Source organism: Anas acuta, chromosome Z (genome assembly GCF_963932015.1).
Source record: "Anas acuta chromosome Z, bAnaAcu1.1, whole genome shotgun sequence".
In the NCBI taxonomy this organism is placed as follows: Eukaryota; Metazoa; Chordata; class Aves; order Anseriformes; family Anatidae; genus Anas; species Anas acuta.
The window spans coordinates 55,117,678-55,140,209 of NC_089017.1; the positions used below are offsets into that span (position 1 = coordinate 55,117,678).

At 36.4% G+C, this 22,532-nt stretch overlaps 1 protein-coding gene across 1 annotated transcript in view; it reads left to right on the plus strand.

Annotated features, from left to right (window-relative positions):
- MAN2A1 (mannosidase alpha class 2A member 1) overlaps positions 1-22,532 on the plus strand; it is a 133,394-nt gene that overhangs the window by 87,066 nt on the left and 23,796 nt on the right. Inside the window, exons 16-19 of the mRNA XM_068666363.1 lie at positions 6,759-6,873; positions 10,951-11,084; positions 12,215-12,356; positions 18,203-18,336. Coding sequence (XP_068522464.1) covers positions 6,759-6,873; positions 10,951-11,084; positions 12,215-12,356; positions 18,203-18,336 — 525 coding nt within the window. The remainder of the gene's footprint in view (positions 1-6,758; positions 6,874-10,950; positions 11,085-12,214; positions 12,357-18,202; positions 18,337-22,532) is intronic.

The window sequence follows — 22,532 nt, forward strand, 5'->3', positions numbered from 1 at the left end:
GATCCAACCATCACATCACTCTAGAAGTCCACTTATTAAACCGTGTTCCTAAGTGCCACACACACATGTCTCTTGAATACCTCCAGGAGTGGTGACTCCACCACCATCCTGGACAGCCTAGTCCAATACCTAACCACCCTCTCTGTAAAGGAATTCTTCCTGATATCAGATTTAAACTTCCCCTGGCACAAGTTGAAGCCATCATGTCTTATCACTTTTCACCTGAGAAAAGAGACTGACACCCTCCCCGCTTCAACCTCCTGTCAGGTAGTTATAGAGAGAGCAGTGAGGTCTCCCCTCAGTCTCTTTAAGACTAAACAGTCTCCCTCTCTTCATAAGTCTTCTTCTCTAGTCCAGCTTTGTAGGTCTCCTCTACACACCCTCCGGCACCTCGATGTGCTTCTTGTAGTGAGGGGCCCAAAACTGAACACAGCACTCGAGGTGCGGTCTCAGCAGCGCTGTGTACAGGGGACTAAACCCTTCCCTAGTCCCACTGGCCACACAATTTGTGATGTAGGCCAGGATGCCATTGGCCTTCTTGGCCACCTGGACACACAGCTGGCTCGTGTTCAGCTGGCTGTTGGCCAGCACCCCCAAGTCCTTTTCTGCTGGGCAACTTTCCAGACGCTCTTGCCTGAGCCTGTACTGCTGCATGGGGTTGTTACGAGGCACCTGGCATTTAGCTTTGTTGAATGTCATGTAATTGGCCTTGGCCCCTCGGTGCAGTCTATCCAGATCCTTCTGCAAAGTCTTCTTGCCCTGAAGTCTATCAATATTCCCACCCAACGTGGTGTGTTTGGCAAGCTTACTGAGGGTACACTTGATCGTCTCACCAAGATTGTTGATAAAATATTAAAGAGAACCGGCCCCAGTCCTGGGGAACATCACTTGTGACTGGATGCTGACTGAATTTAACTGTATTAACAATGACCCTTTGAGCCCAGCCAGCTTGTTTTTCCAACTAGACAGTTCATCCTTCCAAGCTGTAAGCTGCTCATTTCTATAGGGGAAGGCTGTGAGAAACAGTATTGAATGCCATGCTGAAATCCTAGTAAGCAACATCCACAGCCTTTCCTCCATCCCTGAAGTGTGTCATCTTGTCACAGAAGGAGAGCAGGTTAGTCAGGCAGGGCCTGCCTTCTGTAAACTTGTTCTGGATGGGTCTGACCACCTGCTTGTCCTGTATATGCCATTGTGATGGCAGTCCAGGTGATCTCCCTGATCTTTTCTGGCACCGAGGCCAGACTGACAGGCCTATAATTCCATGGATCCATGGAAGAAGTAGACTTACTAATAAAAGCTGAGGCAAAAAAGGCATTAAGCACCTCAGCTCTTTCCTCATCTGGTGTCAGTTTCCCCCCACACTGAATAAAGGGTGGAGGTTCTTTAGTTATTTATATTTTTATAATACCATTTTTTATTGTCTTTCAGTTTAGTAGCCAAGGTAAAGTCTATCTGGGCATTGGCTCTTTGAATTTCCTGCCTACAGAACCTCAAAATACCTTTGTAGTCCTCCTGAGTTTCTTGTCACTTCTTCCAAAGTTGGTAAACTTTTTTTTTTTTTTTTTTGTAACTGCTGAGTTACAAAAGAAGCTCTGTTAAGCCAGACAGGTCTTCTTCCTCTCTCTTGGCTCTTGGCAAATAAGGACAGCCCACTCCTGCACCTTCAAGATTTCAGTCTTACAGTGTCCAAGAATGTTCTTGAACCCCTTTGCTCCTTAGAACTGTCTCCCAAGGGACCCTTAAATCAATTCATTGTTTTCTGCTATGTATTAAAAATATGTCAGTTTGTGATGACCCATTCACTCTATAACCATGTTCAATACCAATAGGGAATAAAACAAAACAGTTTTTCCCAAAGAGTCAGATGCTAACTGCTTTTGGGATCATTGTGTGTGGTTCATTTTCTTTAAGAACTTTTTTTTTCAGAAATAATGTAGACTTTTCTGATAGGCCCAAAATGGGGAAATTGCAGTTCTCCCTCAGGCAACTGTGTCTGCACACACATTTGTACTGTGGGTACTTACGTACTGCCTGAAAATATAATAACAGATGTGTTTTATACTGCAGAATCTGTAGTGCTGGAGCTTTTCTCCATGTCCATTTCCCCTTCACACTTCATCTCCATGACTGGACTTCCTTTATTGATTATGGTCCCTGGCTTGTATAGCTAAAGTTGTTACTAGTTTAAAAATTTTTTTTTTCATTACAGGTCCTTTTGTAATGAGGCCTACCTAGTGCTTCTACTTGTTTGTGCTATCTAACTACTTGGCTTTCAAGTCTAAAAGATTGTAATCTTTTTGCATTTTTATTAGCCAGATAGTCCACTGCACAAATGGAGAGAGACTGTCCATTTAGAAAATCCCACTGTGTATGCCTTCAGATCTCGTATCTCAAAAAACAGAGGACCCACATTCAAGCACAGAAGCCTGTTTTTTAGTGCTTTCCGTCTTTTTACATGCCCGATAACAGGAAAAGATAACAGGGACAACTACCTGGAGGATGCTCACATTACTCCAGTATTGGGTGCATCTGAAATGTCTGTTCTCTCCTCTCCTTGGTGCTACACATTTCCCTCAAGAATCACAGCTATCATTCAGAGGTGTGCCCCAAGTGGTGTTTTTTGTTTGTTTGTTTGTTTGTTTTTTGAGATGTAAAATGACTGCTTTCTCTCTTATGCTATGTAATCCTTTAAACAGTTCTTGAGAGGTCATAGCATTTTATTTTTTCCCAAAACATTAGTATAATCTCAGGCTCTGCCAAATTAAGGGTAATAAACTATTGAGAAGACACTTTTCATGAAGACTTCAAATTCTTGTTGTAAATCTCAAGTATATCAAGAGCAATTCAGTCTGTGCTGGAAAACTTTCCTCTGGATATTTTTGGTGTGGAAGTCAAACTGTGCATTGTTCTGCCAGAGGTTTCTAGGCCACAGTAAGATTGTTGGTGGTATTTAGTTGACTACAGATGGAAACTTTAATTGACCATGCTTCATACATTCAAGCTGCAATACATCATACCAGCTTCTACACAAGCCCGTAAACATGTATGTGAAGGCAGGTCTCCAGTTCTCTCTTGAATACTTTGGCACACCGGTAGTGTGAACTTCGGTACCAGGTAGTTTAAGATATATTAGGGAGCTAGGGAATGCTATTTTGCTCCAAATTATCTCCCTTAAAATTTCTACCTCACTATTTATTTATTTTTCATTCCAAGGGCATGTTGTCATGTTTCTTTTGAATATGAGTACTGAAAAATGGTTTCTGGACCTGTTGACCCATAGTTCTGTTATCCTGTTTCTGAAAAATATAGCCTTCCAGGCTTAACAAAACTTGCAGGCTGATGAGTTTTGTACATTGAATTCTACTGATGCTGAGGAAACAGATGATATAGCAACTATTCATTTTAACTGTTTAAGAAGTAGAGTCTTGAGACTGGATATGAGACTTAAATATTTTTATTCCAAATTTAATCATAGAGTAATCATAGCATTGCTCAGTCATTTAGTCCAATTTTCCAGACAAGGCAGAGTAAACATTGAATTCAAAACAGAGATTTATCCAGTCAGTTTTGCAAATGGCGTTGTCATTTTTTGCTCCCTTCACTTGGAAAGAAAAGTGATTTGTGTCTGAACAGCAGCAGTCTTATTTCTGCAGCTCAAACTTTCACATCAAAATTGTCTTTGTTTTTCAGAGTAGGAATCTGTTCAGTGGCTTCTGTGCATCTCTCTAGGGATATTTATGATGGTACTAGACTAATTGTACATAAAGAAATTCTGTTAAAAAGCCTCATTCATTGAAGTATTTAAGTATTTCCTGTGTGGCAAACCTGGTCACTGTCTCTTTACAGGTTCTGAACTCAGTGTATCTCCAGATGGCTATTAAGAAATCACTTTAGAAGATTAGCGCTTTTCTAAGACTTCCTTGTGCCCTCAGTACCATACTTGTTCATCTTTCCCTTTTCCCCAACAGTTAGGAAGGAGCAGGAATCTTTGTGGGCTTAGTAGATATCATATATCCACTGATGTATCAAAAAACTTGTCTCCCCCCTAAAACCTCATAGCATCAAGTGTTTTTGTAACTCCCCTTCCTTTTTTATCTTTAAAAAAGGATACTTGTAAACTTGGTTTTAATACATATCTCTCAATGCATGTGCTAGTGAAACCACAAATTCAGATTAATAAATAAATAAAATCCTTAGTTTCTGACAACATCTGCGAAATATAAATGTAGCATTTGTAGGAAAATCTCAGAATCGGAGTGATGTTAAATGCATCTCATTTCCACTTTCTGCTGGTATTGGAACAATACGTTCTCATAGTAGTTATCAATGTCACCATCATGTTTTATGTTAACAAGCTACGTTAGTACTAACTTTTGCACTGATTTCCTCCAGGTATTTATTATTTTTTACTTTTAAAATAATTACTTTGGGAAACATTTGCTCTTTGTGCTAAGTACACAGCCTTTTTTGTTCTTTTATCACTCATGCAGCAGCACTCCATTTTGCTTGTTTGGTGCAGAATAGCTCACAGAGCTGCAATGGACTGGTCCTAGTGAGAAATGTTCTTTCAAACAATAGAAATAAGCCCATAAGTGTTACTTTGATAACAAAATGTACTTGGCAGTCTGCTGTTGATATAAGAAATGTTCTCCTATGCAATAATTGGTAAGGGCATTTGTTTGGCCTGAAGACCTCAGGTTTCTCCAGGTTATTTTCTGAGTTCCTTTAGTTGTTGTTTCAGTCTTTGATCGCCAACTTGAGAACCTTTATATTGCCCTGACTTGCAGGGTGGATTTTGAAGGGTTTGATTATTCCACTTTCTTGTAAGTAATGCAGTTCATCTGTGGTATTCTAATATAAACACCTACTTTTAGGAGCAAGTAGTCACAGGTTAAATGAGTTTGTCTTCTCTACTTACATGTGATAGATAGACTAAGGAACTGTAATTCCTTAGTTACTGAATCAGTTAAGAGCAGCACTGAGAAGAAAAACTTTGGATTTTTGATTGATGAAAAAATGAACATGAGCCAGCAACGTACGTTTGCAGCCCAGAAAGCTAGCCGTATCCTGGGCTACTCCAAAAGAAGAGTGGCCAGCAGGTTGAGGGAGGCGATTCTCCCTGCCTATTCTGATCTTGTGAGATCTTGCATGGAAAACTGCATTCAGCTCTGGGACCCACAGCATAGGAAGGACATGGACATGACTTGTTGGAACAAATCTAAGAGGCCACAAGGGTGGTCAGAGGGCTGGGGCACGTCTCCTATGAAGACAGGCTGAGAGGGTTGGGGTTTTTTAGCCTGGAGAAGGCAAGGCTTTGGGGAGACCTCACAGTGGTCTTATGGTTACCTAAAGGCGCCTGCAGGAAAGCTGGGGAGGGACTCTTTGTCAGGGAGGGTAGTGATGGGACAAGAGGTAATGGTTTTAAACTGAAAGAGGGTAGATTGTTAGATATTTGGAAAAAATTCGTTACTCTGAGGGTGGTGAGGCACTTGAACAGGCTGCCCAGAGAAGCTGTGGATGTCCCATTCCTGGAAGTGTCCAGGTTGGATGGGGCTTTGGGCAACATGGTCTAGTGGGAGGTATCCTTGCCCATGGCAGGGGGGTTGAAACAAGATGAACTTTAACGTCCCTCCAACCCAATCCAGTCTATGATATATTTGTAGTTCTTCTATGACATGTTGTGTCTTTTGTGTATGTAATTGTGATTTCCTGTCTTCCTCAAGATAAATTTGATTTTTGGTGTCCTTGCTTGAGAAGGAAGAACATGCTCTGTCCTTCTGACAGTTGTGCGTATAGGAGAAGGATGGTCACCTTTCAAGAACTTTCTGTTTAGGTTTCTCAGAATATAATGTGCTTTTCAAGGTGTCTTTGTTTGTTTGTTTTTAATGAAGTCTTTATTAATGATACTGCCCTGTAGTAGTAGTTTTTTAATTGTTGTATTTTCCTTCTTTTCAGCTTTGCATACACTTAGTATTTAATCCATTTTTCCTTTTATACACTGTATAGCATACGTAGTTAAATTTGGAATATTCTGTTTTTGAAAATGTCATTGTTTGTTTAGCTGAGACTTGGAATAGTTGTGACTACATTAGATGCACATTCTGATACCTCTTTGAGAGAGGAACCATGTTTCCACCTGAGGTTTCTCATCTGTTCCCTGCTCTACCCTGAGTTCCAGGAGGCTCCCCAGCTGAGGCAACTGTAGCTGGTTTTGATGAAGAGAGTTTCCCCTTTCTTCTATTTTCAAAGAGTTATGCAAGCTGATCCTTAAAACAGTACGGTTGAAGCTTTCATCATGCAGTTTGTACCACTGATACAGTAAACTGTGAGCAAACAAAATAGACAAACAATCTGCCATGCATTATGAAATTGTGATGTTTGATAGGTAGTTAGGAATTACAATTTTGCTAGCATAGAACTGAATTCAGATAGTTGCAGTAATAGTACATTACTATGTTTGTCTGTAGGTCTTGTATACATTAATCTTCATAGAACACCACTGAGATGTGTAATGATGCTTATCCTATCTTTAGCTAAAGGAAAAGTGAAACTTTAAAAAAAAAACTCGCTGAATTTTGGACTAGGAGTTATTTTTTTGTTTGTTTGTTTTTACCTCCAACATTTCAGTCTAGGTGCAGTATAATAGTTATTAAAAACAATAATATTTAACAATTATTAAATACTTTGATTTATATGCGCAACTTTAATGCAAAATTTTAGCATAATTGTTCTAACTTCTTATTTTATTTTTGTAGCCTTACATTTTTGCAGATCCACCTACTGTAAGAGTTGCTCATGGAAAGATTTTCTCAGAAATTGTGTGTTTTTTCCACCATGTAACGCATACTATGCGACTCTATAATGTCCAAGGTAAGAATTGTGAAGCTGTCTGAATCACTGGATTCTCATTGCTATGGTCTTGGACCCTACCTGTCTTTGCAATGTTTAAATGCATTTCTGACCTATTAGACAATTATTTAGATTGAGATCTTCACTGAGTCCAGTGCAATCAATATGATCCTTTTCTGGGCCTTAAGCCAGTTATTACGCTGATACTCAACAGGTTTGTTGGAGATCACTCAGTAGCAGGAAATCTTTATAGTATAAGTTACCTACAGGGGTTCACAAACTTTACTGAACCTTCTGAATGGTATACCTAGCTGCAAATTATGAAAATGAGGAAAAACTCTGCAAAAGTATCTTGGAGATGATTTAAAAATGTTACTTTCCTTCATAGTTTCAGACTTACTGGTGGAAGTACATCATCTTCTCTAAAGTCACAAAGAATGGCAAGTGTTTTGTAAGCACTGTTAATGGTTATGTCTGTTTTATTGTTTTATTACACAACTGCAGGTGTGCTTTAACGACCTGTGAACTTCCACTGGTCTTCCACTGAACTTCCTTCACCTGCTTAGCAAACCTCGTGACAGCATTGTCTGCCTCTGAGAGGCATCAGCACTGGCTTGTTGGCTTATATATCAGTTTTGATTGCTTTTGCTTCAGTGAGGCTTTTAATTTTTCTCTTCTGTTCAGCTAATGTTTTCCCAGAAAGTTCTAGAAAAATAACTTTGGAAGCTCTGGTGCTTTCCAAATTTGATGGTGAAATTGGCCAGTGGGAAGAGTAAAAGGCAAAGGTGCAATTGTATAAATTTGCTGCAGAAATTTGACTTCATATGCTTAAATATGCATTTTTAGTTTTTCATCTGTTTTTATTTACTCTGCTGATGGTTTCTGAAATACAGAAACATTGCTTAATATTTCCAATAATTGAGGTAACTGAAATGTATTCATATTATCACTACTTCTACTGTAGATGCCAAAATCGTCTATTTAGTTTTGAAAATCTTATTTACCATATTTATGTTTCTGTACACTCTCTAAAATGCGTAATAGATCTATAATATACTTAATCTCCCTATTTCTCATACATTTCAAAAAGAGCATGGCAAATAGTACCTAATTTAGTCGCACAGAACTAACCCATTTGATTTTTTAAAAATTTTTAGATTGTAGTATTATTGTCTTCTGAATGTACATTTATTCATATGTCTCATTTTTTGTGATATGAATGCATACTTTGAAGTTTGAAGTTGCTAGAGTTTACCAGTACACCATATAACATTTCATTAACTATCAGAGTTTCCTTACCAGTTCTTTGGATATAGTAATCACAGAATGAACTCCAGATCACATTCCTTATTGAATACAAGCAAAGAGGTTGTATATGTAATATGTTGCTGAAGATTCTGAAATGTTTATACTGAAGATACTTTTATGTAACCAATAAACCAAGGGGGTGATGACCTTGAAGTCTAGGCGTACTGGGTTGCCAAATATGTATGAAGGAAGTTATTTTGCCATGTGGGTTTCAGTAAATTAAATTACCTAGCAAGGCAGGAACTTAGATAAGAAGGATGTTTAATGGAAAGGGAGAAAGCCTGAATGAAAATCTCTCTCTTGTCTTGGGTGAGGCTGTTTTGGAACATATTTTCTCTGTAATACTCCCTTTTCTTTAATTTGTCAGTAAGTGCCTGGTAGAAATATTATACTTCTGTTTCACAGACCACAGGAAATGGGTTATCAGTAAAAATCACTTGCTAGCCAATTCCTAACACACAAAGTTTTATTTTATTTTGAGTGCATTAGTTACTTTACTTATATTCTTTACCGTTTACAATTTATCACACTGTTTGCAGTAATTACATCATTGCCTATCCCAACATTGTGGTAAGTCCTGTACCATCTTTCCAGCTGTTACAAAGAGCATATAACTGTTTTGTACTGTTCCTCTTTACTTTTATTGTGTGTTTTTATTTAAATTTCTTTCTATACAATGGCATTTTTCAAAGTTTAAAGATCGAGTTCACATCATTGTTTTGCTGAAGTCAGTTTCCTGGGCTTTATAAGAAATTCCACATATATAGTATTATTTATTGAAAAAAAAAAGTCTTGAAGTCTTACTAGATCTATACAGTAAAAAAAGAAAGTGGACAGAAATATACATGTGCATTTGTATGTTATATTTCGTCATTAAATAAAGTCATGATACTCCTACTGTAACCTGCCTGCTTGCAAGGGGATGCAAAGCCTGACCATGTTGTTAATCCAGCTGACAGGAGTTCTGAGTCATACAGCTTCTTCAGCAGTTTTGGTGAAAAAATGCTTTATCTACTGCCTTTATACTTCTGGCGATTTTGAGCAGGGATTCATCTGGCTTGACAATTTTGTTCGGTGACTGAACAATGAGTGGATTTTAAATGTTTTTTTTTTTTCTGTTTCCATTGGCATCTGTTGTTGAAACCAGCATAATTTTGTTAATATTTTTATCAGAGGCTTCTTAGGTTTCATTATCTTCCATAACTGTATTTGTGCATTAGCTCAACTTATGCAGTAGGGAAGAGCTGAGTGTAATTCCTGCTCTAGTAATTTTAAAACCATAAACCAAAACACTATATCGTATATCCTCATGCTTTAATGGTCCTACTTCATGTTGGAAAAGCCATGACTAAAAGCATGAAAAATGGAGCATGTAGATCCACTTTTCACAGACTAGGTCTGGAAAAACAGAAAAACAGAATTACCTAAACCAAATATTTTTCAGTTAGCACTGTGGTGTAATAGCCATTGATGAATATTAGCATTTTAGCAGCTGCTGGTACTGTTGCAGCTGGCTGAAGATTTTAAGAAAAAAAAAAAAGATGAGGAAACAAATACAGACTTTGACACCTTTCTCATTCAGGTGATAAAATCACAACCCTTACTATATTATACACATCAAATAATAGCATAAAAATTGAAGAAAGTAGACACTTTCAGCATTCTAATCTTGAAAGGTTCAGGGTTTTTAAGAATTTGTTAAAGTAAGGACTTTCTTAATGAGCATTCTATCATGTTCTCAAACAAAACTGCAAACAATACTGGAAAAATCTGAATTTAGAAATAAAAAAGGTTGTGCTAGTGTCTGTGTGCGTAGGGATCTAGGAATTTTTGAATATCTTTTGCCCTCTTGCATAAGATTTGACTGGTTAGGAGCCCAAACTGTGATGATCATGTCACCTGGGTGAATTGACATAAAGTCAACTGTTGAAAAAAAGGAGGAATTTAGAAGCTAAAATTTTAAATACAGTATATTTAATTTTACAGAACTAAGCTAATCATTTTTTCACTTTCTACCATTCTTTGTTTACAACCTGTCAGGCAAGCACAATATACTTTCATGATTACAAAGAGAAATTTCATTTCTCTGTTCTGTTTGGCACATTTCTTTCTCTGCTACTCCCATTAGACTACAGAAAGGGTAGGGGTGGTCATACTGAATGATAGTATGATTCCAGTCCAAACTCTGTCCTAAACTGTTTAAAACAGTCAGATTATTATAAAGGGTATGTAACTTTCAATGTGAGGCACTGGAAAACTCTTACTGAGCATCTGACTGCATTGTCAGATATTTAATTCTTCCTTTGATAAATTGGGCATCTGTTGACAGCTAATGAAGACTTACATCCCAGTTGTGGTCATATCAGTGTGCAGTTTTGTATTTCATTGTCCTTATGGAAGATTTCTGTTTTAGTTAAACAACCAGCTTGCTGCCTTGTAGAACAGTTGTTGTCAAGAGGCTGTGAACAGATCTCGTTCCATTGTATTAGCTATTGCACTTAAAAGTTCTGTATTTCCTACTGAGACCCCATTGGTTTTTATCATGAATATTCTCATCATCAGATTTCTGTTTCTGTTCTACTTCACTGAAGGTTTCACATTGACTTTTTAATGAGTACTGAATTGGAAACATTTCTATATCATATAGTATATAACTGAACTGGCTTCAAGTATCTGTTTAAATATAAAAAGGAAAACTAGATGACTCTGTTCTGGGAGCACAGGAAATCTTACATATGTGACAATAGCTTTTAAAAATTGAGATATTTTTAAAGCATCTTTTTCATGCAGGTTTGGAAGGCCAGTCTATTGAAGTTTCCAATATTGTGGATATCAGAGGAGAATATAATCGTGAGCTTGCTATGAGAATTTCATCTGACATAAACAGTCAAAATAGGTTCTATACTGATCTTAATGGATATCAGGTAATTATTCTCTCCTAATAATAAAAGGCTAGGGTATCAGTTTTGACTAATTTTAAAGAATGAGTCATATTAATTAAACTCTTACGTTACAAACTCTTAAAGTCCATTACTCATTTAAACAGAAAAGGGCTTTTAAAAGTAAAAAGTTTCTCCCAAGTAAAAGCTTTGATTTAGATCAAATGAAGTAGCAATTATTTTCTTTCAAGGAAATTACAAAATTTGTTAAATATTCGTATATCCTTTTTAAGAAAAGAATTGTAATACAGCAATATATGGTATGCCATTTTGCAGTTGTCTGTATACCTGCATGTCTTTTCACCTTCATTTATTTAATTTGAGTCCTTTGGGTAGTCGAACTCAAGACAAATATGTACTGCCCAGTAACTCAGACATACCAAACAACTTAGTCCTGTCATGGAAGTCAGAAAATAAAGTACTTTTGCAGTGTAATAACTTAATCTATTGGTAATGTATCTGATGAAATAGCATGACTATTTTTATAACTTGGACTTTTCAGCACAGACAATAGAAAGCATATTTTCTTTTCCTAGCCTTGCTTCCTTGTTAAAAATAGGTATTGCAAATACACTGAAAAGGACCTGCTGAGTAAGAGACTGCTGTTTTGCCAGTTGGTGTGTAGTACTGCATTTTGCTGGAGACACCAAAGTGAAAATTTAAATGTGAAAATAATTTTAATACTACTATTCATTCCTCATGTACCATTCAAGAATTTCACTAGCACTTAAATAAGTTCCCATTATAAAGCAATTCCTTTTCTGCTACCTTGAATCTATTCACTGCTGGCTCTCTAGAGGAGAAAAAAAATTCTCTTATTCTATAACTGTTAATATTCTTTTTTTTTTTTTTTCCTGTGTGCAGGTTCCCTTGATGAATCTTTCAGTTTTTAAAGAATATTCTTTGATCTAAAAGTACATTGAAGTTATCATTTCCAAAGTGGTAGTTTTAGCCACAAATCTCTAAAAAGCTAAATAATACAGTTGAATGAATACTTTGGTGCTAGTTGTCAATCATGACTTCCAAAGCACATGGGATTAATGTCTGAAAAGGTCTTTGAAATTTAAATGCATTAAAAATAAAGTATTTTATTGAAGTCCTTGTTCGTATTCCAGATCCAGCCCAGACTGACGATGAGCAAATTGCCTCTTCAAGCGAATGTCTATCCTATGACTACAATGGCTTATATCCAAGATGTTGGTGTTCGTTTGACACTTCATTCAGCTCAGTCTCTAGGTGTTGCAAGCTTGAAAAATGGTAAGTATAAGGTGATGGATATTATAACAGTCTATGTTTCATGATTATCCGAAATAGTTCATTCGGAGATTATCATACATACCAGTCTTTGAAGAAAGCAAATAAGTTTCTCTAGCTTTGACCAGTTCTAAAATATGTCCATAGAGGAAGAGCTGAAGGCTTTTCCTACATGAGATTCTATCATCTAAATTGGAAGACCTGTCTCAAAAATGAGTCAGAGGAAGGAGATTAGGAAATGGACTGTTTTGGTTTAACCTGGCAGGCAGCTAAGCACCATAGAGTTTTTGCTCACTCCCCTACCCACCCACAGTGCTATGGGGGGGGAGAACTGGGGGGAAAAAAAAAAATAAAAAATTGTGAGTTGAGATAAACACAGTTTAATGGGATGGGAAAAGGAAATAATAATAATGATAAAAGAATATACAAAGCAAGTGATGCACAGTGCAATTGCTCACCACTTGCTGGCTGATACCTAGCCCATACCTGAACAGTGCCCCATCCCCACCCCAGTCAACCACCCCATATTAATCGTTCAGCATAACGTCATGTCCCGTGGCCAGCCTGGGCCAGCTGTCCTGGCTGTGTCCCCTCCCAGCTCCTCGTGCACCCTGAGCTACCTCCCTGGCAGGGCAGCATGAGAAGCTGACAAGTCCTTGGCTCTGTGTAAGCACTGCTCTGCGACAACTAAAACATAGGTGTGTGATCAGAACATTATAACATGAGAAAATTATTCTCATCCTATATCCAAAACATGGCACCATACCAGCTAGTAGGAAGAAAATTAGCTATATCCCAGCCAAAACCAGGACAGAGATGAAATGAACTATTACTGGTCAGAACCAGATATTTTTCACCCAAGAATTCTGATGGAACTCAAGGATGGAACAGCATCATTCATTAGTTTGTACTCTTTTGTACTCCTCTGGTTTTGATTGTGTCTTTTGGTTTGTTTGTTACAAAGTGGAGAGTTTAAGGTGCAGGTGACATAGCCTAACATTCCTATCAAGGAAAACAATAGTTGCTTTTTGAAAGCCTAGAATGAGTGAAATAAAGAATAAAAATTACTGTGGTAAAAAATCAACATGGCTCTTTTAAAGCAAAATCATAATTCACAAATTTAATGGAGTTCTATGAAAGAGTTGATGAATATGTTGACAAGAAAAATCAATTCACATTAAGAATTCCATAAGGAACTCAGTCTTGTTGCTCACCACAGAGAAAGCTATGACAAATGGGTTTGAGGGATGGAAGCGCAGTTCAGTTGTTCACCGTCTATACCATTACCAGAACAAGAAAGTATAAGATAGAAAGATGGAAAGTAGTGGACAACATAAGGCATAAAATTTTAGATATATAACTACTAGGTGTAATATCTTGTAAGTTTAAGTTTACATAGTTTTGAAAAACTACTGAATGAATGCTTATAAATAAATAGATAAACAACAGCCAACCAGAAACTATGCCAAAGCTTACTTCTTTTTAGGAACTGTCATCTTAGTATCTATTCTGACAAGACATAAATATTGTCCTAGAATGACAGCAATATTGTCAAGTCTTACTCACGTTAGGGCAAAGAGCTTTTATATGTTGGTATTTCCTGGTATCAGAACATAGATGATTTGAGAGGTACACTTGTTTTTCATAACGCCAATCTTACTTCATAGTTGTTTCCCCAGTGTGATTGAGGTTTACACATACCTGTCTTGTGAGTTACAGCCCTTTCTCCTTCAGGAACCTTCTGTTTGACCTTAGCATAATACTGATGATCATTATAAAGATTCTAGTCCTCATCAGTGATAAGATCTGCCTGCTCGTGAATCATTGAAGGAGAAAGGAAATTTATTTGGCTAAAGGTTATGAATGTTCTAAGGCTTCTGAGGTGTCTTCCTTGCCTGAAACTCAAAATGGTGTAAAAATCCCATCTGCAGATGATAAACTCATCACAGCAGTCTTACATTTTTATTTATTTATGGTACTAGAGCCAACCAGAAGACTTCAGATATTGGTAGAGCTAGTGATATGATTTAATTTATATCTAATCCCTCAAGTGAGAATATCCTTTGCCATTCTTCAGCACATTGTTGACTGTCACTGTGATAGCAATACATGCAGTACATGCAGGTATTTTTCTTTCCACTCACAAATCTTCTACCTAAGGAGTAAACCCCAAGAAAAGCAGAAGATTTTTAGATAGTGTTGTGTTCTAATTTCAGGTGTTGTGACTTGTGACACAAGACAAATAAAAAAGACCACGGGTACTTTTTAGAGCATTTGTATTGTCAACATAAGAGACTACACTGTTGTTTTAAAAGTTTTGTTTATTTAAGAAACAGGATTTTATAATGACACATAGCTAATGCATGACCTCAGCTAAAATAACTGAAAAAAATAGCTTCGGTAACTTTAAATGGGGAATTACTTACTTAACCTTTCAATATCGAGTTCTATCCTATGCATCCCTGTCTTTTTCAGTGAGACAGTTCTAGGTTGTTTCAAAAATTTCAATTATTGACACAGCTACTTAAGGGGAAAAAAAATTGAACAATATTTACTTGTATAGTGTTTGTATCACTACTGTTGATATACAGAATTGCCTTGGAAATCTGTCCTATGTTTGGGTCAGTTAATCTGCATGTATGCTAGAACAAGTGTACCTCTTGGATACCCTCTGTCACAAAGCAGCTATGATATGCTTAAATACCTTCAGGCAATGTACTTTTTCAGTGTGGCTTGACTTCTTTCAAAGAAAGTAGTGTGTATGATCCCTTGATGCTATGCAATGATGCTTTTCTCCCAGTACAGTGTGTCAAAAATCTGTGGAAAGGCAGAAAAGGGAACATAAAAAGAAAAATTGCTGCATTTTGTGACCCCTTAGTTATACTTACACAGGAAGCTGTTGATTGACTATATTAAACCATTCCTTATTTTAGTCAGGGTGTCTGTGTTGTCTTGTGTGTTTCAGGAAATAACTTGTTTGCTGTCACAGTAGAGGTAAGGGGCATATCCAGTCATTGTTATTCAGTGTGCCCTTTTTTTCCTTTACTTCAAGCAATAGAGGGACTGTTTGACTTACCATTCTAGTTAACACGGGCCTATATGCTGATGCTTTAAAAAGTCCATAATGGAAAATATCTACCTTTTGTTTTAAGACCACCTGATACAAGATCCAAACCACATTTTCTCATTCCTGTGTTGCTAGAAAAAAAATCCCTTTGGCCTGATCCTGTGAATGAACTTGGCAGCACTTAACATATACAGGCATTAATTAAATAGGTAATGGAGACTAAACAAGTCTTCAGAGGCTCATTTGCTTTGTAATAGTGTCTGTATTTGTTCTTTAGTCTCTGCGTCACAGAAAGATGTGCAGCATGCAAGTCCACAAAGAGACCTACTCTTCCTTCAAGTCAGGAAAGTTAAGGGTAGTGCCGTATAGCAGTTCAGATAAGTGTCAGGGGAAAACTGGCTTTTTGTGAGCATTGGTTTCAAGCCAGTTGAGGATTTTTTCCCTCTTCTCCATTTATATCAATACAAAAATTTATATTATACAGTGCAAGTTGTATCTTCCATACCTGTTAATGGCATTGACCATTGACAATTTTTAGCAAACTAGTATACTACTCAAGTTAGCAACATGAAAAATTTACTCTGTAGTCATTAGAAAAGGGGGGTGAATGCATTAATCTCATCTGTTTTCATGAGGTAACATTTTATAAAAGAACTTTGATTCCCAAATTTCTCCTGAGTATATGTGGGACTACTTAATAAAGAACCAAAATGAAACTTAAAGTTGTGAGACCATGTCCAGTGTTTCATGAAACTTATTTTGAAGGTTCTTCAAGATCTTGAAGGGGTTCTGGAAGAAAAAATCAAAATTGCAGTTTAAGCAGGTGCTTTTAGTAGTGCGCTGAGAAACTTCTCAAGGCATAACTTACCATCCGAGTTTTATCTGGGCAGCTGAATATTTCTCACTTCCTGTTTTTGTACTAGAGTCAGGTTCTTACTATGGAACAGTTAACACTCATACTGTCAGATGATCCCAGCAGAATGGAGTTGGATTTCTCACTAAATAGTCACCAGTCTTCAATATCAGTTCCTAAGAAACTTGATCAAAAACTGTAAGATACATAAGCTAGAACTTTATTCCTACTTTTCTATCTCTTTTCCCTGTTGTTGGATTGGATGTGTAATTTTTTTTTAATGTTAGATGTTGAACATCCGTCATCTTGGAAGTCCCATTCAGTTCTCCTCTAATTGACTACTGAGTGGTTTATCCTACATGCAATAAGGAAGACCACATCCAGATAGATGATATGCACCACTGTCATTTAGAAGTGGCTTTTCCTGCAGTCTGGTGGATAATTACTGGGGTAGCAGTGATCACTTAGGTCCCAAAGCCTACCAAAATACTTTTCTGTCATTTTAAGCCAGAAATTTTCCTATTTTTTATCTTTTGAACCAATTTGGAAATGTTTTTTTTTTTTTTTTATCCAACTTCAATAGCAGTGATCATTTTGTTTGTTTGTTTGTTTGTTTTCTGTTCACAATCACCTTAAGCTTTCTTTTGTCACCCATCAATCATTCTAGCTTCTTGAAGAATGTTGAAAATGTGTTTAGGTAGTTTCAGAAAAAGTTTATCATAGATTTGTCCTTCTGACTGTGGATCTAGCTTTTTTTTTTTTTTTCAGAGATTTACTATATTTGTCTTTCAGTCTGTGTTCATACTGTGTTCCACAAAATCCATCAATTCGAGGCACAATCCTAGCCTTATTCCATAGTACAAAATGGGGATTTTTGTTAGTCATTTCCATCCGAAATCTGACTTGGGTACACAAAATCTGTTTTGTTTGTTTCTTTGTTGTTTCGTTTTCTGTTACTTTCTTGAGGAAAAGTAAGAAAAAGTATTTAGAAAAATTGGATAAGTATTTGAAGAATATTGGAGAAGTATAAAGGAGACTGCTTTGCTTAACAGCCTTTTATTGTAGCTGGAATTGTACAATTCTTGTTTAGGAAACAAGTGTCAGTCTTGCCATTTTATTTAGGAAACAAGTATATTTGTTTGAAGATTCAGTGTGCAAACACCATAACAGCCTTAATTACATGCCCTGGGCTGGTTTCCCTTTGGAGTTATAAACTTGAAAAGATGTGAACTTCATCTTCCATAAGGCTATTTATGATTTAACATCATGATAATTGAGCTATTCTGAATGGCAGTGCTACAGTTTGGAATAAGCTCAGAAATTCATACTCGGTTTTCATCTGGTGCAAAGTATTTTCCTTCTCCCACAAGTGGGAAAGAAAAAATCCAAGAAAGAGTGATTATCAGTATTTATTATTAATTTTACCTATTTGTTTTTTCTTCTGCCTCCAACTTTAAGATAAACAAGAAAAAAAAAAAGGAAGAAATATATTTGTAATGTGTTTGGGGTTTGCAATCTTTCATGCACATTTTTCTTAGATGAGGATAGTTACTTTACCAAAGTTCTCTCCATACAGCTGCAGCTACCTGGGGCGATTCTTCTCTTGAAGTTTGATGCTCCAAGCATACTTGTTACAAGAAATATTTAACAGTAGTAACTTGTGCTAAATTTCAATGTAGATTTCTATGTTAAAAATTCACAGGACCTTCTTCTGAAAGGTATGCTAAAATTTTGGAAGGTTATAAACATCCAAAAGCATTAACTGTTTTCAAAATCAGTCCTAACAATATTGATTCATTATTAGTCTTTTGTATGCAAGAGAAAAATTTGAATTTTTACAGTTTTATATTTTTGATTTTTTTTTCCTTACATTTAATAGAAATCTAACATATTCCTATTACAAGTACAACTCTTATATTACTTTTTCAGGTCAGTTGGAAGTAATCATGGATCGTCGACTTATGCAGGATGACAACCGTGGCCTTGGACAAGGTGTCCAAGATAACAAGATTACAGCTAATGTCTTCCGACTTCTGCTGGAAAGAAGACATGGAACAGATGTGGTAAGAATCATTGTCTGGATTTTTCTGGCTAGTTAAGACATGAATGTTTATTTCTGTTTTAGAAGCAGTGAACTTAGTAAAGAAGTTATTCCACAAGCAGCGTAATTAAGAAAACATAGCTTCCTAAAGAGTTCTGTGAAATTGCTTGTACATTCTCAACATAAGGATTGCATCTTTCATTATTCCTCACACAAATGCCTGCATTGTTTCCCTTCTCACGCATCTACTTCCACTTTTTGTCACTTGGGTAAGAACTGGTATGTGTTTGGTAGGTTTTGGAGATTATATGTTTATTGATTGCATAACTAGAAAGCCAAGTAAAACAGGTTACTTGAGTTCACACTTCAGCACATCACTGAAGTACTATTGTGAAAGTCTCTTCTTTAAGTAAGTATTGGCTTTTTTATTTTTTTCTAGGAAGCTTATAAGAGATTCCTAATTGGTGAGAGTTATGGTTCATATCAGAGTTTATTGGAAGTGGGGAAAAAAGGTGAAAAATAATTTGGGATGAATAGGTGGAACAAGAAGACCAAGCTTAGCTTTTTTTTTTTTTTTTTTTTTAGGAAATAAGAATTAAGCAGAAATATGTAGATGCCAAACATTAAACCTTCTTATTTCATTACGATTTTGTGAAACTAGAGGCTATCTTGTTTAGATATAGCTCATCTTGTTTAGATATAGCTCATCCTGTTTCACCCTTTTATATATTAATCTTTTGAGTTACTTGTCAGTTTTTTTCTCTGTTCTTTGCGTTTTTCTCTTTAATTTTTTCTCCTATCATTTGAAAAGGACAAAATGAGAAATACTTCTTCATACTGAGACAGTAGAATCGTGATGACAGCACCAAGCAGATTTTAAAATCACAACATGGCTAAAGATGAGCAGTTGTATACTAATCTGCTAATGAATATGCAGATAAATTGGAATTAATTCTGTTTTATAATGGATATCATTAAGCACTGTGAGAGGATAATATCAAGCTTAAAGCTAATTTCCACTACTTAATGATTGACAGTTTTTTTCAGGTTGTACATGTCATTACGATTTTCTAGTTCTTCATCCTCTATAACGCAGGCAGCACATTAACGGCTGTTATCAGTGTGGTGTGGAAATATTTGAACCAGAAAGGAGCTAACTAAAGTCCTGGAAGCATTCTAGTTCTGACAGCAATGAGTGTTGCACAGGTTAATCTACCTTAGCAAAAAGAGACCTATAGGGAGATCCGTACTGCCACAATAAACTTTTTCCTTTTTTTTTTTTGTACACAAGGTAGTTTGTATTGTATTAGATTAAAATGTGAAGCTGCTAAATTAGAGTCATCGGACATGGAAAGCTATGTTTACATAGCAGATAATATGGAACAACAGGAGCAGATCAAATCAGTTAGTGCCATGGCACATGCATCTACATCATAGAATCATAAAACACTTCAATAGATACTTCTAGAAGTCATCTTGTCCAGTCACTGCTCAAAACAGAACTATTTCTGTATCAGCGTAGACTTCAAAACTATCCAAAGAACTAGTCAGTGATTCAAATTGTAATTGATTCAAAGGTTAGAGCGTAATTTCCATAGACCTTCGGGGCAATTTTTGTTACTTTCCTACAGAAGAAAACTACCCCGTGCACACTCTGACTCCTCTGCAAACTAATGCAGTGGGTGGTTAAGTGTGGTTGACCAAAAGTGTACTTGCACAGCTGCTTCAGACCAAAATGTGCCTGTGGAAAGCAGTTTGAAGGTACCTCTACTGAAAGACAGGCAGAGTAAGCAACTCTGTTTAGGGCTACCTGGTTAGTGGAAGATGCACATTGTTTTTTGCATATATTTACCGTTTGCCTGGAATACCAATCAGACATCTCCATGAGGTAACAAAGTATTTCCCTTTTTTTTTTTTTAAATCAGTCAGAGAGGTGCTATTGTTTCAACTGATGCAGCGTGCACTACCCACAGGAGCCAAACTCTTAAGCACGTTGATTTTGTTGTGTTTTTGTTTGTTTTAAGGAAATATGCAATATCTTTCTGGTGTTATATCTGGAATTCCCCTCTAGAGTGTTTTAGCTTTTTGTTTGTTGAAATTTATCTAAAGGTCTGTAATATTTTCTGATTCTTGTAACTTTCAGATTTGTTAACATAAGGAAGGAATAGTACTTCCCTTTCTCTCCATTTTGTGGAATATACAAATGCATTTTTAGTGCATGGCTACTTAGAAAGTAGTTGTTATAATAGTTTAATAATAGTCGTGTCAGAAAAAATTACAGAGAAATTGTATGCAGATTATTTATGTGACGGACAGCAATGTGTGACTCATACACTGACCTTAATTTTGTTGTCAAGACCTATTTATTTTTTTTTACTTACTTAAGGAACAGTGAAAGGAAGAAGAGAGTTTTGATCGCTTGTTATCTTTGCCAGTACAAGCGTTTCCCAAAGTGGATTCCAAAATATTTCATTCTGTGTTTTCTCAAAAACAGTTCTGATGAGTAGCTTTTCTGTTCTTTGGGAAACTTTTCCTTAGGAGGAGTGTGTATGAAGTGTAGGATATACACTTATTTACAATTAACTAAAATAAATGTGCATCACTTTAAGTTATGGCAAAATAAGCCAAAAGTTTCTTTTCCTTTGCATCTCCAAAATCTTTTTTTCCTTTCTCACCCCCAACCCTGAACAGTGTGTTTTAATGGCAGAGACAAGCCATGGTGAATGTGCTGAAGTGTAAACTTCATCTGTCCAGTTGGGTAGGCAGAGTTCTTAACAATTACTGTCACATTCAAGTAACCTGTATTCTATGAAGTCTCTAATCGTAGTAATTCCTGCGTTTTGGCTGTTGAATTTTAGCTTATCTCACCAGTAGTAAGTATTCATGCTCTGTACAAACAGCTTCAGGTTGATATAACTGATTCCACAACACACACCCTAACCTCCCACCCCAAATTTGGATAGTACAAAAGGTGTATTCACTGACAGTATTGCTCATTAAGTAAGTTACGTACATAGATAACAAGAGCTGTGCAGATACCACTTTGCTTTAGGTTACACTCACCTGATTTATTGACAACTTTGTCTCTCAGACCTCTGTTGATGTTACTACTGTTTGATGCATCTCTAGATACTTTTTGTTCTCCTGCTAAATGTAACTAATTCTGCTTAAGTTCGTTTTCTCCTTGCAAGTATTGATTAGCTCTGTATATCTTTTTGACTTCTCTCCTAATATTCATTTATTTTTCATCAGATTATTCAGCAAGAATTAAAAGCATTTTAGGTTTAAATTCAAGAGATTATTACGTAGATGAAAATGACACTGAGCACAATTATCTCTACCTGTTTGTCAAAAAACCTAAATGCATCTTTGTTTTTGAACATACAGATTCTTTCTTTTACATTTGTTGTAAACTTAAGTAAAAATAAGCATTGGTACATTTTTTAACTCCATACCTCAGTATGTTATATTCATATAGGAAAATGAAGTACACATAATTTATAGGAAGAAGTAATATCTTTATTTCATCAATGACATAGCTGGAGAAAAAGATGCCATTTCAGGCACACGAATTCTTCCTCAGACTTTTGTTTCATATCTTGCCTTGATTTGCTTGATTTATATAACCAGATTTATAGTCCAGTCCCAAGCAAAGAGCCAGGATTCAATAGCTCACATAGCTGCTATGATTTGGGGGAGGCTGTTTAGAGAAACAGTGATACAGGCAGTTAATAAAATCACAAATATGTGGCAGTCAGATAATCAATTTCTCTGAAAATACATGCTTGATGATATAGCCATTTGTCTGATTATTGAGTTGTACTTGCCTCTTACATGGAGTGCATATTTATAATGCATATGTGTATTTTGTGTTCTAGGTATACACTTTACTATGCATTGCTATGCATTACCACACCCATAACAAATGTAACTGAATTGATATTTCAAAAAAAGCGGGAACTCTACTTCCATTTAGAAGCGTTTCCAAGCTCATGTTTGACAACTGTAGATAACTGCACATCCCTGGAGATGTTCAAGGTCATGTGGAATGGGGCCCTGTGCAACCTGATCCAGTGGGTGGTATCCCTGTCAATGGCAGGAGTGTTGGAACTAGAGGTTTTTTAAGGTTCTCTCCATCCCAAGCAATTCTATGATATTTCTGTATCAATTTTAATAATGACTATTGTATTGAACTTCTCAAATATAAACAAAGACTTC